Source organism: Bos grunniens, chromosome 29 (genome assembly GCF_055505025.1).
Source record: "Bos grunniens cultivar Pamir isolate PY7600 chromosome 29, Bosgru_T2T1.0, whole genome shotgun sequence".
Taxonomy (NCBI): domain Eukaryota; kingdom Metazoa; phylum Chordata; class Mammalia; order Artiodactyla; family Bovidae; genus Bos; species Bos grunniens.
The window spans coordinates 29,184,280-29,199,053 of NC_141193.1; the positions used below are offsets into that span (position 1 = coordinate 29,184,280).

General features: G+C 37.0%; 1 protein-coding gene across 1 annotated transcript; it reads right to left on the reverse strand.

The window, feature by feature from the left end:
* Nucleotides 1-4,438: 4,438 nt before the first annotated feature.
* On the reverse strand, nucleotides 4,439-11,578 carry LOC147342458 (uncharacterized). The gene is made up of 4 exons (XM_086385718.1): nucleotides 10,924-11,578; nucleotides 8,817-8,867; nucleotides 8,029-8,142; nucleotides 4,439-4,672 (listed from the first exon to the last, which is right to left on the reverse strand). Exons 1-3 carry the CDS (start codon nucleotides 11,207-11,209, stop codon nucleotides 8,030-8,032), a joined length of 450 nt encoding a protein of 149 aa, XP_086241844.1. The 5' UTR covers nucleotides 11,210-11,578; the 3' UTR covers nucleotides 4,439-4,672; nucleotide 8,029.
* Between the last annotated feature and the right edge of the window lie 3,196 nt (nucleotides 11,579-14,774).

Sequence of the window (14,774 nt, forward strand, 5' to 3'; positions counted from 1 at the left end):
TTCAGAAGGAAATGACTAAGTGTAGATGGCTCTTACTCACTGACTTCTTAGTGAAAATCACTAGATCCTTTTATCAAATTGTCTTGACTATCCTAAATCTTGCATTTTCCATGAGTATTAGATCGATTTATTAATTTCTCTGAAAGAGCTTGCTGGGGTGTTTCATTTATTGATCAATTTTAGAATACCATCTTGACAGAACTGTCATTCAATCCATGAACATGCAATGCTCTCACCATTCATATATTTAAAAAAAAAATCTCAGCAGTGTTTGTAGTTTTCTAATTCAGATCTTTTCATTTTTCCTAAGTATTTTTATCCTATGTGATGACATTGTATGATTTACAGTGTTTGAAGATTCAGATTGTTCATTGTTCTTGTGTGCTAAGTTGCTCCAGTCCTGTCTGACTGTGACCCTATGGACCTGCCAGGCTCCTCTGTCCATGGGATTCTCTAGGCAAGAATACTGGAGTGGGTTGTCAGCCCCTCCTCCAGGGGAATCTTCCCTACCCAGGATCAAACATGGTCTCATTATGTTTCCTGTATTGCAGCGAGCTCTTCACCACTAGCGCCACCTGGGAAGCCTCAAGATTATTCATTACTTGTATTATACAGAATTGACTTTTTCTGTATAATGATTTGGACTTTCCTGGTAGCTTAGCTGGTAAAGAATCTGCCTGCAATGTAGGAGATGCGGGTTTGTCCGCTGGTCTGGAAAATCCCCTGGAGAAGAAATAGGCTACCCACTCCAGTGTTCTTGGGCTTTCCTGGTGGCTCAGACAGTAAAGAATCTGCCTGCAATGCAGGAGACCTGGGTTCGATCCCTGGGTTTGGAAGATCCCCTGGAGGAGGACATGGCAACCCACTCCAGTATTCCTGCTTGGAGAATCCCCATGGACAGAGGAGCCTACTGAGCTACAGTCCATGAGGTTGCAAAGTCAGACACAACTGAAGCAACTTAGCACAGCACAGCATAGAATGATTTGCATTTTGCTACCCTACTAAACGCATTAGTTTCAAAGTCTGCTATAAATGCAAATTGATTGTGTCAATGGCTTTTGAAAAAAATCAGAGAAAACTGTACCACAACTCAATCAACTTAAAGCAAATACACTTATCATGGGAATTTGAGATGCTTGCTTGGAGATGTCCAAGGAATCACCTTAAATATCAACTTGGATAGGCATGCATGTTTACTTACCTCTTACTGATCTGTTTATGCAGACATTATTTAAATCTAAAACCAACAAGAGTTACCTTTTCTTCTAAGGGCACAGCACAATTCTTATCAGTGAAAATAACTTGAATTGTTGGAGCAGAAAAGGAAAATTCATAGCTTATGGCCAATTCTTTTGAAGTACCAAAGATGATAGCTAGAACATTTACTCTTTTTTTTTAGAAAATACTATATTTCATTATTAAAAATGCTGCTGCTAAGTTTATACATATGTGTCAGACATATATATCTTCTATCTTTACTTAACACAAAATAAAAAACAAAATCACAAAATAATAATCTGAGAAACCATTAAACTCTGCATGCCAGAGTGAAGTTCAAGAATAAAAGACTAGGAAAGCTTTTTTTTTTTAACTTTTTTTTTTCTCATTTTTCTCTCTTTTATAAATAGTAAGTATATTTTATTCTCATAGAACTCTATGAAGATTCTATAACTACTTTCCATGTAGAAATAAGATATCATTTAAGGTGTTATTAAATTGCTTTTGGTCATAATCCTCTATAAAAGCTAAAGTTATTCATATAACAGGAACTCTTTTTTCTCCTTATCCTAATGCCACAAGACTGCATATTGCTAGAAGAATATTATTGGAAATACTAAACAAATATTGGAATTCACATTACAAACATACTGGGCCCATACTGTTGCCAAGCATCACTTCCTCTGTAATTCAAAGTCTGTTTGTCCTGGCTTAGGTGGGATAATAGATCCATAGCTTGCAAAAATGGCCTGACCGTAGCATTAGAAAATGATGAACAAAAATCTCACCCATGCCACGTCTTAGCTGCAGGGGTGTTGCTTCACTCTGTGCAAAGTCGGGATTACACTTCATATATGTATATACACAGACTCACTATGAAGTTTATTATAGTATTTCTCTAAAGAACAGGAGACAAATAATAGCATTTCTTTTTTAGAGTATAGGAAAAGAAACTTGCCAACCCATAAATGATTTAAGATGTAGTAAAAATAAAAAAATTTGTTCAACAGAAACGGCCAAAGCCAGTTTTTTGTATAGGAAAATGTATATTTGTACCCTGTAAGCCAATACGGCATTCATAACAAATCCATGTGTGGGAAAATTACATTCCAAATACAATCAGTGAAACAAAAAAATCACAGATGTTTTAAAAAACATGCAGCATGTCAACACAGGGGCTGTGTGGTAATACACAACTTTTTGTTATCAGCCATAGTAACAGTTTGATGATTAGAATCAACAAGCAGTGGTTTAAGCACTTAATGTGATAGATAGTCAATACATATAAGCATTTTACTGTTTAGTTTTATTTTAGTAATTTGGGTGGGGAGTTTAGGTGACATATCGAGAATTATAATGCTTTCCTATTTAAATTATCAATTATGGGAAATTGGCTCTAAGCTAAGGTTTCATCAGAAACTGATTTATAACTTTGAGGAAGATTCCTTGAGAATGTGTGTGCGTGTGTACATTTTTTTTAAGTAGTCACTTACTGGTTTCCTATCAGGCATCCAGTCTCCCTTTTTCCTTCTCCTTCCTAACACTATTCCTAACATCTGAGTATCACCCCTTAAAAGGCACGCAACCCATGTGGTTTTGGGGACAGTCGATTACACCCAAGGAGGCAGGCCATGGTTGACTGGAAGGGCATATCCACTGTTACTAGAAGGCAATTCACCAGCACAGCATTCTTGGTTGAACAGTAAATAAGCATGGTATTTGGATATAAACTGCTATTAGAAATAGGGCATTATCCCCAAGATGTAAGCCTTTTGTCTACACTAACCCAAACTATAAGCTATAACACTGATCAAACTGTCTTTTCTATATTAAAACAGAAGGAAGGATGCACACATTCTAGGAATGGTATACTCTGGTTCCATACCCATTCATCTATTAATGTTCTTTTCTCCTTTCTGCCTTGAAAAAAATTAATCATGTTCATACAAGAATTTTATTTCTAAAATACAATCCAATGACTTCACTATTCTTTCTGAACAAACATACCACCAATTCTCTAAAGGATAAAGAATATTGAACCTGTCTATAACTACATATCTTGCCTGGATAGTCACAGAATATTTCATTCCATAATCAAAGAAAGTGATTTTTTCCAATTGAGGAGTCAAGAGATCTATATTATAGTTCGAAGTCTTTAAAATTAAAATACATCATATACTGCAATATAACAAGATTTGTGGGAGGGATGAGCGAGACAGTAGTTCAGTTTCCTTTCTGTAGGTTAGGTGAGTTGGTCTCTTTAATTTACAATCCTTATTTCATTTAATACCTGAAAACTGTAATTTAGGGCTCAGACCGTGGCCTTGTCATCCAAAAGAGCAACCAAATTAAAACAGACAGTAATTCTTCTGTTTTAGCTTATTATATATCAAGAAACTCAAAAAACCAAAATTGCTATAATAAATATTACCAGTGAACAAAAATCTAAAAAAGTTTATGGCAATGCATCACACAGAATTACCCTGCAATATTTTTATGTTTAAAGTAGACCTTTTTAAATACAATACTTACATACTTTTTTCATACATTCATACTGGCCTTGGCAATTTCACATCTGTAAAAATCTTATAAGCATTCTTTAATAAATAAAAAATAAAAACACCTATAAAATTTGGACAAACACATTCGCACTAAGTATAACCCATCCATTCTTAAACTCATTCAATTACTGCAAAGATCTTTATAGAGTTGAATCCAATACTGTATATTGTACATCGCTGCCCTCTGATGGCATCACTAATATATAATTTTAAATTCAGCAAGCAAAAAAAAACACTTTATTATAAAGAGAGTATGTTAATTTTATAAGCTACAGAAATAGAAATTAGGAGATATTTTATGTTCTCTAGAAATAAATATTAATTTCTTAGTAAGTTATAAAAATTTACAGTGTTCCTTCATATAAGCCCTTCAAATGATTTTTCAAGATTTTCCCTGATGATCAGTTTAAAAGGCACTAAGTCCGCAAGTTTAAGCTAAAGTCTTCACATATAATGAAATAATGAGATATAAGGTTAAGCAGCAAATTATAAAGAGTTAGATCATTTCATAAAGGAGGGAAAATGCAAGTGCAACTTTAAATATCTGAGACATATGCAGAATTTTTCCATGCAATATACAAATATATATTCACTATTTAGGTCCATGTTTGAACTACTAAAAAGAGGCAAATCACCCACCATCTACAGAAGAGCAAAGGTAGGGAAAATAAAAATTTAATGAAAGGTCTGGACATTTTCTAACTCTCGCAATCAAAAGCATTTTCAGTATTCAATTTTGAAAAAGCACTGCACTTGAGAGCACTAAAATTACAAAGTCTGAATCTTCATTTATTCAAAGAGAAGAAATTAAATTGAGGATGTCCACTTGATTGTAGAGATTAGTTACTGGCAGTAGACTCTTCCATTCATGCTGTGCTTTATGAAACTGTCCACTAGAAAAGATAAAAATATAGAGGAAAGTAAACTTTGTTTAAAAAGTGAACAAACAGGTAAAAGAGGAATCTGGGCTATACAAATGTAAAATGATCTTTGTGAGGGCCAGTGACTAGTAAAATTTTATATTATAGTCAAAAGTCTGAAATCAAATATAAGAGGGTGTACACAGAGAAAGAAAGAAAATATCTGGACAGGTTAACGAGGGGCAGCAGCTAGGTCCCAAATACCTGATAATCAGTCAAACAAAACATCACAAGACAAAATAAAAACAATGAAACTACAAAGTAAAAATAAAGGAACTGGAATTCTTGTTTGAGGCAGGGGAGTGAAGAAGTGGTAGAAATTATTAAATAATGGTCTGGCAGAGTCTTTGCCTGGAGAAGGATATGGCAACCTGTACTCCAGTATTCTTGCCTTGAGAATCCTATGGGCAGAGGAGTCCAAGCGGTTGCAAAGAGTTGGACACAACTGAGCGACTAATACACACAAAGTCTTTGACTGTCTCAACTTGAGAAACTATTACACGTGGTATTCTGCTTAATCCAGTTTATTAAATTTTGCAATAGTAAGTTCTGAAAAAGCCATTGAGATAATACCAGACGTATTTACCAGTCTCTACTGTTCCAAGTATATTAAGAAACATTATTGGATGTAACATACTTTTAAAAAATGTTTATTTAAATAAAGTTAAAAATTAAAGATGAATTCAAGTAAATTTACTTCCCTTTATTTTAGGACTTCTTACGGATTTAAATATTGTGCTTTTTTTAATCTCCAAGGAAGGTATTCAATATATAACATAATATTCAGTGTTTTGGGGCTTCCCTTGTGGCTCAGCTGGTAAAGAATCTGCCTGCAATGTAGGAGACCTGGGTTCAATCCCTGGGTTGGGAGGATCCCCTGGAGAAGGGAAAGGCTGTAAAGTCCATGAACTATAGTCCAAAGAGTCGCAAAGAGTCGGACATGACTGAGCAACTCTTCACTTTTACTTCATTCAGTATTTTTAAACGTTTTTTTACCATGGCACTCTATTTTCAACAAAATAGCCCTTAGGACTAGTATTACAAACACTAGAGCAGTGATTCTCAATCTGGTTTGACATCAGACTCCTTGCGGAGTTTAAAAGTCCTGAGGGCCAAGCGCCATCTCAGAGATCACTATTGGTACAAGGTCAGAACCAAGGTCCAGCCTTTTGTGAAAGTCCCCCATGAGCCAGTGGCATCTGCCAGAACGCCTCTGCTGGTATATCCTGAACTGATGCTAGTTTGTGTCCTGATGCCATCGTCACACTGACTTCATAAAATAAGGCTGCCTTTCCAGAACACAGTAAGCATTACCAATGCCAACTGTCCTTGTAAGAGGCAGTTAGTTAGTCAGCAGATGAATATGTGGAGCGTGTGAAGACAGAGAGGGTCCTGTTTTCCTCATACTATGGAGTCAGGTTAGGAAGAATCAGCCTATACCACAGGACACTCAAGGCCTGAGAATAGGATAGAAGTAGCTCAGTCATGTCCAACTCTTTGTAACCCCGGGGACTGTAGCCTACCAGGCTCCTCTGTCCATGGGATTTTCCAGGCAAGAATACTGGAGTGGGTTGCCATTTCCTTCTCCAGGGGATCTTCCCAACCCAGGGATCTGAAAGCGGCCCCTAAATGGCCCCAGGCCAAAAGGTTTGAGGATTAAAGTTATTGTCTATCTCATATTTTCCCTTCTGTTATCCCTGAAAGTGAAAGTTGCTCAGTGGTGTTCAACTCTGTGAGATCCCACAGCCTATACCACCCATGGAATTCTCCAGGACAGAATAGTGGAGTGGGTAGCCTTTCCCTTCTCCAGGGGATCTTCCCAACCCAGGGATCGAACCCAGGTCTCCTGCATTGCAGGCTGATTCTTTAACAGCTGAGCCACCAGGGAAGCTCTGAGCCGCCAAAAGTTTTGAACTTCACTGTATGCTATGAGCAATGAAGGTGGTCAAAGAAAAAAAGGTACTGAATTTAATACTGATAATGTCTCTCATTTTGCGCACTTCTGAAGGGACCAGAAGAAATCTAAGACCTAACTTATTTGTAATCTATAGGCTTCACTGCATGGAAACTTCAGCTTTAATTACAGAAGCTCCTTTCTCTCTTAAGAGTTCAAAAGCTGATGCAAAATTTGTTAGGTTGAAAGTGCAAGTCGCTCCATAGTGTCCGACTCTTTGCAACCCCATGGACAATACAGTCCATGGAATTCTCCAGGCCAGAATACTGGAGTGGGCAGCCTTTCCCTTCTTCTGGGGATCTTCTCAACCTAGGGATTGAACCCAGGTCTCCCACATTGCAGGTAGATTCTTTATGAGCTGAGCCACAGGGGAAGCCCAAAACTACTGGGGTGCCTACCCTATCCCTTCTCCAGGGGATCTTCCCGACCCAGGAATCAAACTGTGGTCTTCTACATTGCAGGCAGATTCTTTACCAACTGAGCTATCAGGGAAGCCCTTTGTTAGGCTGCTGCTGCTGCTGCTGCTGCTAAGTCGCTTCAGTCATGTCCAACTCTGTGTGACCCCATAGACAGCAGCCCACCAGGCTCCCCTGTCCCTGGGATTCTCCAGGCAAACACTGGAGTGGGTTGCGAAAGAAGTACCTTCTGACTATAGAAAAAAATATCCTTTTTTGTAACATTATATGTGACTTCAAGTCATTCAGAAATTTGTGTTTCATTTAGTGAAAAAAACTAAGAGTTTGAAGCAGGTTATAGTACAATCCAATTTTATAAAATTGACATATAAAATGAGATTAGAAATGATGTCAAAATGATACTGAATTTGGGTGATTTTTACTTTCTTCTTTGTACCCTTCCATATTGCTTAAGTTTTCTACACAGTTAAGATTGTCATTAATTATGTGAGTAGGCTTTCCAGGTGGCAAAGAACCCACCCGCCAATGCAGGAGACACAAGTTCAGTCCCTGGGTTGGGAAGATCCCCTAGAGGAGGAAATGGCAACCCACTCCAGTGTTCTTGCCTGGAATATTCCATTGACAGAGGAGCCTGGTGGGCTGTAGTCTGTGGGGTTGCAAAGAGTTGGACATGACTGAGCACACATATACACACACACATGTACATATGAAGTATTAAGATATAGGGTTAAGATAAACAAGAAAAGTCTGTTTTCATTTTGGGAAAAAGAAAACAAATCTATTCCAATGAATGTTGAAATGTTCAAATAAACTGACACTTCTTCCAATCTATATTGTTCATGCTTTTAAATTCACATTTCTTTGATAATCATTTTCTGGAGGAAATTATTGAATGGATTGCTACTTGAGTTTTCAAAAATTCCAGGTAAATCAAATCTTCAATAAATTTTAATACTTACTCTAAGTCCACCTTCTGGTGGGGGTCCAGATGTAGCCATTTCTTTTTCTATTTTTTCCTTTTTTTTTCTCTTTTCTTCCACAGACCGAACATTCAGAATACCCCGAGATGCAGCCTTCAGAAAAATCATTGATAAACAACAAAATTGTAGAAAAACAACAAAAATTAGTTTTCTGTGTCCGGAAGGTGTCTTTTGCTTTTTGCCTTTCAGGTTTTTCTTTCGATGTGGGGGCAGGGGAGGGGTTGGTCTCTTTTTTTAGCAACAAAGAATTAGACTATTTGTAAAACAGCTTTACATAAAACATACTACAATTTCTTCATTGAGTATTTTGCAACCATACATATTTCACCCCTAAAATTACTTCACAACTGTCAGTGCTTTACAAGGCACGGTCATTTCATCTCAAGGAACAATGTTATTAAAGGGGCATCTCACATAACGGAAGACACGTGTATGGTAATTGTCATACATTAAATAACAAATCCCTGGAGGAGGCCATGGCGACCCACTCTAGGATTCTTGTGGAGACAATCTCATGGACAGAGGAGATTTGCTGGCTACAGTCCATGGGGTCACAGAGAAGTAGACATGACTGAGCACACACACAAATGACATAAATGCATTAAAAGAATTTACTGAAACACAGAAATCATTCTGAAAAATGTTTATCTTTAAATTTGTAAGATATCAGATATCATTTTCATTAGAGAATACTACCAGTAATAGACATTTACAGAGAACAAAGCACAAATTTAACCATCTAAGGTCAAATTTTATTTTACTGTTACCTCCTTCTGTCTTCTCTCCGCAGCCTCTGCAAGCTTTGCTCTTTTTTCTTCCTAGAAAAAATGTGTAAAAAATATGGTTTTAAACAAAACCAAACATGATCCTTGATATTTTATACTTTATCTTACCAGTAATGTAATAGTTTATAAAAATAGTACTGGCCTCAACTGTCCCACTAGGAATGCCATTACTTATAACATTTATAAAATACTCAACTTTGTGAATTTCATTTTCCCAATCAGTGTACCTTTAAGTAAGCACAAGGTGAGACATATATCTATATATACACATTTTATATCTCATACATACATACACAGATTGGCCTGTGAAATAATCTATTTGCACTTTTTTTTTTTTAAGCGCTAACAAACTAGTCAGGGCAATAATAAAACAAATGACATTGAACAATACAAGCAAGGAAATACACGGTTGATACTGCCAATTGAAAAGGAGTTTGAGGCAGCCTGGTATTTTCAGAAAAAGTTCATGAATGAAGAGAATGAATCTCATTGTGTAGGACAAGAAGGACTGAAGGATATTTGAGATGTACTGTTTCATGTTGAGACACCATGAATATTATTTTTCTACCTAGATTAATCACAAGTTATAAGTTATTTAAATATATTAGACAGTAAACAGCATTCTCTTGGGAGCTGTGTTAATAATTTGATTTTCCACAAAACACTCATTCATTCACTTATTCATTCTTTGGATACTTATTGAGCAACAATCATACCTAGGAACTATTCCCAGTGCTGAGAATACAGCAGTGAAATAATACAAAGAAATATTTCCACCCACATAGAATTTACATTCCAATGAGGACAGTCATATATAATCAAATAAATATACATTTATTAGACTGAAGGAAGTGCTTCTGGGAAATACAACGAGTATGGTCAAAATGGAAGGATGGGTTGATGGTAGAGTGGAGGATCTATTTTATTTAGAGTGGTGAAGAAAAGCCTCAAAGATAAAGTGACATTTAAGTATTCTGCCATGTGGTTATCTCTGGGGGTGGCGGGGAGGGCTTAACAACTGCTGGCACATTGGTTTTTTATTAACAGCCAGATAAAGAAAATTAAGAACATTTAAAAGCAACAGTAGCAAGGAAGACAAGGTGAATTTTCTCATATCAACTTCCAGGTCGTTTTTAGCACTTAAGATCAAATAGCTGAAGAGTTAATGTACTTCCCTAAACAATTCATTTCCTTCAAAGAATTCTTAGCTAAATATTAATAAACCTAAAATTTAGGTTTTCTGTTAGCAATTTCCTGTAAGGATTATTAAGGTAAAAAGGCTGTTAAAAATAGAAAGCTACAAAAAGTATAAATGTACTATACCACAAACCACCTAGATACATCTGCAATTATCCAGATAAATAACGACTACTTTCTAGTACAAGTATGTCCCCAATATTGCATGGGGACAAATCGACATATTTTTAAGATGCATTTCTCGTTAAACTGAAAATTCAAATCTCAGGATGCCTTGTATTTTTATTCGCTAAACGTGGCAACCTTACAAATTGTATATTCTGTACTACATAAAATGCTTTTTAAAATAGAACGTAGATAAATACTAAAGAGAAAGTCACTAACACAATATCTAATAAAACGCAGAAATATACAAGACTTTATTGAGCACCTTCTTTAAACAGCTGGTACAGACACATAAAAATGCACATCTCCTACAAGATGAAACTCCTCAGTTCACGGAGAAAGAGGGATGTCTTTTCACATATTAACTTCATCTACCGCATCTCCAGGAGTGGTCTCCACAGCGCACCGTCCGCGTGCGCCTGCGTCCTACGAATTCCCGATTTTGCCGGCGGCGAAAGGTAAAGAGACACCGGAGCCGCCTTCAGAGGGAGAGAGACGGACGCGGAGACAGCCCCCAAATCCCGCAGGCAGGACGTCGAGGTCCCTCGGGGCGCAGCCACCCGTCTCTGCCAGCTGGGTCCCCACCGGCGGCTCTCCGGCCCGCGCCGCCGCGTCCAACGGCCCGTCCCGTGGCCGCAGCTCGGGCCTCCCGGCGCGCCCCTCCGGGAACAGGTGCGCGCGGCGCCGGCGGGCTGACTCGGGGAAGCGGGCAGGCAGCCTTACTCACCAGGTCCGGCGAGGGAGGCGAGGCCTCGGTGGGACAGGGAAAACACAGCCCCATGGGGATCGCGGCCGGGGATCTGCTCCGCGGTCCGCCTAAACCAGGCCGTGAGAACTGCGCGATCAAACGCGGGTCCCAGGTCTGCGGCGCTCACTCCGCCCCCGCCGGGCGGCTTGGTGACCGGGTTGCTCCGCCCCGCCGCTCCTCTCTGCCCCGCCCCTCTCCCGCAACGCCGCACCCCGCCCCGCGACACCGCCCACTCACACTCCCCGCCCTTCGGCTCCGCCCACATTCACGCCCCGTCCCCGCGGCTCCGCCCACGCCCCACCATTCCTCATGGGCTCGGCTCCGCCCCACTGTTGCCGGGCTCAACTCTGGCCCCGCCTCGACGCCGCCCCTGCAGCTAAACCCCGCCCCTCTGAGGCAACTCCCCACCCTTACCTCCAGAGGCTCCGCTAGGACCAGGCCTTGGACTCAGGAAACACCTGCTGAAGGCAGCACGCGGAAGAGGGATGGAAAAGTTTGGCTATAGCCTGCAAAACTCTTTATAGCTCCCAGTTGGCTGACCCTGTATAAATGAGTGACATGACTCGGGATAGTTTATGTTATCTCTTTTGTGAGAAGGGACTCTGACTTCCAAGAAATTAAAGCCAAGATTTCAAGTTGATGTCAGCACGCATTTCTGTAAGTGCCTCTCAGTACTACTCCAGTTAGAGGGCAGAACATGAAATTTATCACTATGTTTTAGAATTGAGCCGCGTGAATGCAGCATTAGTTGAGATGTCCATTATTTTCTGGTGCGTTGGATGCATTTTTCCATCCAAGAGTAGCAGTAATGTTTGAAATATTCAGAGATATTTAGAGTGAATACTTTTCAAATTTAATAGGTATAAGAATCACTTGAGCATCAACTTTAATGAATTAAGGTAACAAATATCACAGCCAAATGGACATATCATTGGAAACTTGATGCCAGCATACTGGGTTCTTGATGTTAATTTTCTGTTAACAGCTTTATGAAGTCACCAAGTGGTTCTTTTAAATTATTTAATTTTTTTTACCCAGTTAATTGCTATGGTGTAAAAGTTATCAGAAAACTGTACTTGTCAAAAAATCCTTTCTATGAATCCTTTTGAATATGAAGTGCTTATTGCAAGAGCATCAGAGTAAAACAGTGACTAGACATGATTGAAGAGCTGATTACAATGCAGTTGACAAAGAAACTTGGTTACTACTGTGAGTTACAAAATTCAGCATGATTACTAGAATTATGGTTGTTAATATTTTACTTAGACATATTAGATTTTTAGGAGGTCCATAATTTCCAGAATGTCTATATTAATAACATTTACCCTTACAACATAAACTAAGTTTTATCATGACTCCTTTGATAATGCTTACATATAATTTCATGTACAAAGTAACCCTAATTCGTTTAATATTTCTCTTCATCAGATTTTTCAGATGTTATCTCTGAAGCATCCCAAAGTTAGCTAGAGGTCAAAAGAACTTTGATTAGAATTTGAAATTTGGAAAGTTTGTCAAAAATATCAAAAATGTTTCAAAACATTTGATCAAATATTATAGGGTCATATGTCACTGTGGAACAATACTTATTCACTTAACCAAAGTGCCAATAAAAGATTTCAAGAAGCAAATGTTGCAAGTCATAACAGATTACTGGTTAAAGGTAAAAAAACTTTACAATTAGTTATCAAAAGAAGATCAGTATTTTCCAAAAACTTTGTCTCCTTAATAGAGAGAAAGCTGAATTCAGGTTTTGTACCATTTTACCTTTCAACTTAAAACTCATTTACTCAGTTAAATTTATTCTACTATTTATCAGCCCTGACCAACACATAGAATGCCTTTCTAAGGCATTATCTAAAGATAGCTTTCTATATCCATATTAATTTGTCCCTTATTTTCTTTTCCTTTTAGAAATAAACAGCTTTAGGACAAAAATCCTTTCTTTTCCCATGTGTTTCCATTCTTTATACCTTCTTTTTCCTTGCATACAAAGATTTTGTCCTTATTAATTTTTAGTAGTAATTAGATACTTTAATTGTAATTAGATATTTTAATTGTAATTCTTAACCTTAAAAACCTTAGTTTCTAATGAAAACTAAGTAAGCAATTATGAACATGTACATTAGCAATTTATAGATAGGCAAACTTGTGAATATTAATTGTAATTTCTAAAACAGGTGTTCTGTAAAGAAAATATCTCAGTGTGGCACCAAATATATTTACTAATAATCCTGAATATTTTTAGTTTCTCTGTAAAAGGAAGCTTTTGTTCAGTAATGTTACAGTTTCTTATTTGGAAATGATCTGTATATTCAATGAATTTCCATCATTGAATTTAAGCAGTTTCAAGTTACAAATAAATCTGGAGAAATGATTTTAGACAGATATACTCAAAACATAATTATTCCTAAAGAGTTCACTTAAACTACCTCATTTACCTTTAATTTATTTAAAACTTTCATATCAAGTTATTTTTCTTGCTGACAAATTTTGTAGCAGGAATAATATGGTTTTATTTGATTTTGAGTAAACCTAGGTACAACAAAAGTATCATACTTAATGTTGATGACCCTAAAGAGATGTCTGTGTTAATTAAACTGACAAACTGAAATTTTTCATCCATTAAAATGTAATCTAGTTCATTTAATTTATTAACTCTAGATCATGTGATTCAGAAGTTCATGTGGATAAGTTTCTTTGTATTTATGAGTATTTATATATGCTTAATTTCCTTTAAGCCAATTAAATAGAGCTCTTTTACAAATTAATATTGGCAATGCCACACCTCTACAATACAAACATACAGACACAAACAAACACCTCATAGTATCCACTCTAAAATTTTAGCCATGAATAAGTTACAATAATATAAAACCCATCAGTTTTAAGACTTTGGATTCAAATTGTATTTCTGGTGGATGGAACAAATCGAGGTCACCTGTTTAGATGACTAATCCTTTTACTAATATTTATAGAAAAGACACTTAAGTGTCTTACAAACCTTAAGATTTGTATTTGTCCTGACAAGTCAAGTTCCAAGTTATCTTTTCCTGTTTTGTTTTTTCTTTCAGTAAGAATTACCTTCCTGAAATTTGCATTTTAAAAAGATGACTATGATTAGAGTAACTGACCAGGTAGACTATATGAAACTCAGAAGTATAGGATAAATTCACCTTCCTCCTAGAAGGAACTTTGTTATTATCATACATTTTAATCCTGCATGTTATTATTGCCACAATACCTTGATTTTTTCTTAAAACAATTATTTTTTAAAAAATAAAAGAAGGTTAAATGATTTTGTATTCATTCATGTGTATCATTTCCAGAGCTATTCATTTTGTGAAGGTCCAAGAATCTGACAATTTTTCTTCTACTTAAAGAATTTGCCCTGCAAGTCTTCTAGTGATAGATATTTTGGGGGCTTTCCTTTTCTGGAAAAAAAAAACAACAACAACTGCATTTTGCTTCAAATAACACGTAAGATTGACAAGATTTTTAAAAATGTTTTCAATCAGTTTTTTAAAGATGTCATTTTGGTTACATGATTTATCATGACCTTTGTGGTTTTCTTATGCTTATTTCTCAGCATTTAATGTGCTGCATGTCCCTGTTTTCTTTTTTCAATGTTTTTCAGCAATTGGATTATGAGATAATTTGGTAAGGTTTGGAATTCATTTTGCTTGGTGTCCATTACACTTTTTGAATCTGTGGGGTTAGTTTTCATCAAATTTGGAGACATTTTGGGCATTTTTTTTTTTTTGCTTCCATCCTTCCCCACTCACATATCTCTAGTTATTCATGTCTTAGACCTCATGATAATGTCTCAC